Source organism: Lycium barbarum, chromosome 7 (genome assembly GCF_019175385.1).
Source record: "Lycium barbarum isolate Lr01 chromosome 7, ASM1917538v2, whole genome shotgun sequence".
In the NCBI taxonomy this organism is placed as follows: Eukaryota; Viridiplantae; Streptophyta; class Magnoliopsida; order Solanales; family Solanaceae; genus Lycium; species Lycium barbarum.
Window position 1 is genome coordinate 195652 of NC_083343.1, and position 4549 is coordinate 200200.

Below are 4549 nucleotides of genomic sequence, written 5' to 3' on the forward strand. Positions count from 1 at the left end.
TCTATATATTCTTCTACTTCTTTGCTTTTTATCATGTGTAGTGTTAGAAAATGAATATGTCCTCTTTTTGTTCTAGTTTGTAGGTCAAAGTTGTTAGATGGCTGTGCCAAGAACATGTGTTTCCCCAAGTCAATTTATAATTATTAGACTACATATAATTCATGGACTTCTTTTTGATGTTCCACCATATCCGATATCTTTATTGGGATCTTGATTAATTAAAATTCGCATAATAGAAGACTCATAATTAAAAAGATAAATGCTCATTCGAGAATTTCTTTCATATTTCAGAGCTCAAATACATAATTAAAGATGAGTCCCATATTCTATCCCACCACAACTATTTTTGTGGTCATATTCATGACCTGAATTTACTATTCTTAAACAATTTAGGGGGTACAGAACGAACACCCAACATATGTATTTATACAAATGTGTATTAACCAACTAATACCCTCCCAGGTTTCGAATAATATGGGGTAGCACATTTATGGATCCATTTCTTTTAAAACTCGTATTACTATATACTAATCATAACATGGATTTTTTCTTTTTAAGATTTATTAAACCCTATTATTACGTGCATTTTTAGTAAATAGCATGCATATTAACCTAATGTTTCTAGTTATTATTCAATGGTCTTATAAGAAATTTTACAGTAACTTGGAATTCTAGAAAACACACAGGTTCTGGTCATGCATCTAAGTCATCAGAAAAAAACACGAGTAGTAAACAATGTACCATAGTCAATTAACCAAAAAGGGTAAAGTCATTTGGTTCAATATACAGTACAAATTATAAGCATACAAATTTCGTTCTAACTTATATTTTACAAGTTCCTATTTATGATGAACTAAGAACAAAAGTATATATAGTATCTCCATGACAGAAGTACTCAATTACTAGCTAGACTGCCTGCTGCAAGCTTAGCTCTTAAATCTTTGCGAAGTATTTTCCCAGACGGAGCTTTTGGGATTGCCTCTGTGAAAAAAACTTGATTTATTCGCTTGTAGAATATAACCTGCATCAATTAGATGTTATTCTTTTTTAATGGAACTATAAAGAAATGATATCATATAAACTGAAACAGATGCAATGGAGCAATAGCATTATACGTATATATTTCTATTGACGAAAGATATATGTATTCTTTTCTCCTTTTAATTTGCAAGCTTTTCTTCCTCTATGCTTAGAATTAATTATAATATTATGCTATTTACCTGTTCGGATACAAATTTCTTGATCTCTTCCTCTGAAATATTGCTACCATTTGCTCTCACTACAAATGCAACAGGAACTTCTCCTGCAACCTCATCTTTCATCCTGTATCACAAACCACTAACTACACTAACAAAACACATTTTTTTTTGTAACAATTGAAAAGAAATATAAATAAGTGACATACACTTCATCAGTCTATTCTATAAAAGAAATATTAAAGAGTTCTACTCCTATTTTTTATTTTTAGTTTTGAACATGAGAAAACCAAATTACACTAAAGTAGGGACTTACGGGACAACAGCAGCATCAGCTATATTTGAATTGGAAATAAGCATAGCTTCTAATTCAGCAGGAGCTACTTGATATCCTTTGTATTTTATTAATTCCTTCAACCTGTCCACTATAAACACTTGATCATCTTCATCTATGTATCCAACGTCACCAGTATGTAACCATCCTTCTTTGTCTATTGTTTCCTCTGTCGCTTTTGGGTTATTTAGATATCCTATTCAAATTCAAAAGTCAATATTTTCATAACAAAGTAAGATTATATGCTACGCAAAATGCGAAAAATGAGCGTGCGTGAGCGTAACAGATATTGTTTACACTCTCAATATATAAAAGTTCAATTACTACGGAGTTGGAAAAGAAACACTTCATATTTGGGCCAGTGAACATGGGCTCATCGGCCCACCTATTGCGTTTTTGTGGGCCCAAAAACATTAGGAAACTTCTTAGGCCCATTATGGGTCAAACCACAACAATAGGTCCACATATATTAAGTTGGCCCATATTAAATATTATGGGTTTGTCTCATATATTACCTTATTATTTGAATTAACACGAAACGCATATATTACCTTTCATAATTTGATCACCTCTAATGCAAATTTCTCCGGCATGATTCCGGGGAAGAAATGCACCGGTGTGGGTATCGACGATCTTCATCTCGGCGTTACGAACAACAGTCCCACAGGAACCTGATTTTACTTCAAACGGTTGTTTTGCAAAGGCTAGACACATTGATAACACTGGGCCTGCTTCAGTCATCCCGTATCCCTATTCAATTAATTTTCACATCACAAGAAGTAATAACAGTAGGTTAGACTTTAGCCTTAATTGCATATCACAATGTTAGGTTCTGATCAATAGCCATCCATGTCCTATTCCTAGCTTTATATGTTTGCCATAAATGCCGTTTTGTTTGCTAAAAGTTAGACATTTGATGTACTAAAAAGTTAGAAATTAAATTATTTCTAAATATAGAAATACGTCATTCTTTTTAAGACATTAAAAATAAAAGAGTGTGACATAAATGGGTGCATGGAGAATAGCAAAAAAAATGGCGTCCTACCAGAATTGATACTTGCTACTCAATATAGTTGCTTTGTCATTGTTTTCTCCTCGGAAACCATATCTATTTAGTATTTAAGCTTAACTTATATACAATGTTTAACATAAAGAATTATACCACAAAGTGTGCTTTAACTTATTATAGCATATCATGTACCTAATTTTTTAGATCACTAATCTGTTTAATCTTATACTGTAAATTATTTTCTGTACTCTTTTTCTTATGATCATGATGTTCGAGCCAGCTCTCGAGCATCTCGACTATTCATTATGTACTAGTTAACTCATACAAGCACAAGTACAGGGTAAATTTATCTACCAAAGCTTAGACAAATAAGAAAAAATCATCTAATTAATGTTTTTTATCCATCCCAATCACTAGGCCGGCCACATCGTTGAGTGCAAAAATTCTTCTATAACACTCTTAGCGCAATAGAAGTTTAAACATTATGAAATAGTATACAAATGAAAATAGTGCAAGAATAAAAGTTTGTAGTAGTATTTTACCTGTCCTAGTACGGCATTCGGCAATTTAGCTCTAACAGTATCTTCAAGCTCTTTCCCCATTGGTGCAGCCCCTGACATTATCATCCTTATTGATGACAAATCATATTCATCCACCAATGGACTTTTTGCAATGGCCAAAACTATAGGTGGCACAAATGGTGCAATTGTCACCTTATACTTCTCCACTAACTCCATTAATCCCTTTATCTCAAACTTTTGCATTATCAAAATAGTTGCCCCAACTCTTAGGCCACAAAGCAAAATAGAATTGAGAGAATAAATATGAAACAATGGCAACACACACATGATCACATCTTCACTCTGGAAATAAAGATTAGGGTTTTCACCATCAACTTGTTGTGCCACACTTGTTACAAGCCCTTTATGTGTTAGCATCACACCTTTCGGCAACCCCGTCGTGCCGGACGAATAAGGCAACGCTGCTACGTCATCCGGAAGAATTTTTACACTATCAGATAAAAATGTATCGTAATCCGATTGAGTAATTAATAACTCGGTGAAACTAAGGCAACCCTCGGGTGGCGGCGTATCGTCCGCGCACACGATTTTCACCCCATTTTCCTCAGCGTAACACTTTATTTTATCGACATAATGAGATTGTGTTATGATGAGCTTCGCGCTCGACGACTTTGCTTGCTTTGTGATCTCAGACGGTGTGTAGAATGGGTTCGCAGTCGTGGTTATCGCGCCTCGGAAAGATGCTCCGAGGAAAGCGAATACGAATTCAGGCGAATTCGGGAGCAAGAGCATGATGACTTGTCTTTGATCAATTCCGAGTTTGTGGAGCCCGAGGGCAATTCTTTTGGCGGTGAGTTCAACGTTCGCATAGGTGTACGTTGCACCCGTGGCACTATCTATCAAGCAAGTGCGTGAACTGAATTGGGAGATGTTTTCAAAGCAATATTTGTGAAGAGGGAGATGATTTGGGACGTAAATATCAGGAAGTTTTGATCGAAAAATGTATTGATCATCAAGGTGATTTTCTAATTTGTTGATCATTTCCATAATCTTTTGTTTTTGCTTTGCAGAGAGAGAGAAAAGAGAAGGTAGCTTTTTGGTATAGAGGTATAATAAAGATGAATCTTTATCTTTATCTTTGGTTTGTTTGGGAATTGGTAAGAAGTTATAGACAATGGCAAGATGATTAGGTGATGGTAGAGGAACTAGTAAATTAATGGGTTATTGTTGGTTACTGTTTTGGAGTTTCTGAAAAAAATAGATTTAAAAAGTATATAAAAGTGGATTAGCTACCTTGGCCAGCTCATTGTGCTTATGCATTTAAGATATAAGTTTAAGTTATATATACTACTAGCTTAAAATATTTTATACTATCAATGTTTAATCTATTATAGCAGGTTAGTTACCATTTTAATTTGGTTATCAATCAATGCTTGCTGTAAAATTTACATATACACAATGACACTGTAAAGATGCTTTTACACTATAT

The 4549-nt window shown here is 34.1% G+C and overlaps 1 protein-coding gene across 1 annotated transcript; it reads right to left on the reverse strand.

The window, feature by feature from the left end:
- Positions 1 to 726: 726 nt before the first annotated feature.
- LOC132602796 (4-coumarate--CoA ligase 2-like) lies at positions 727 to 4246 on the reverse strand. Its single transcript, XM_060315566.1, has 5 exons — positions 3082 to 4246; positions 2082 to 2280; positions 1513 to 1726; positions 1221 to 1323; positions 727 to 1021 (listed from the first exon to the last, which is right to left on the reverse strand). The coding sequence occupies exons 1-5, from the start codon at positions 4105 to 4107 to the stop codon at positions 896 to 898; spliced, it is 1668 nt and encodes a 555-aa protein (XP_060171549.1). The 5' UTR covers positions 4108 to 4246; the 3' UTR covers positions 727 to 895.
- Positions 4247 to 4549: the final 303 nt, after the last annotated feature.

Coding starts and splice junctions, on each gene's coding strand:
- LOC132602796 (XM_060315566.1), bottom strand. CDS start 4,107: ATGGAAATGATCAACAAATTAGAAAATCACCTTGATGATCAATACATT. Junction 1,324..1,512: donor GCTGATGCTGCTGTTGTCCC/GTAAGTCCCTAC, acceptor TTTGTGATACAG/GATGAAAGATGAGGTTGCAG. Junction 1,022..1,220: donor AGAAATTTGTATCCGAACAG/GTAAATAGCATA, acceptor TAATTGATGCAG/GTTATATTCTACAAGCGAAT.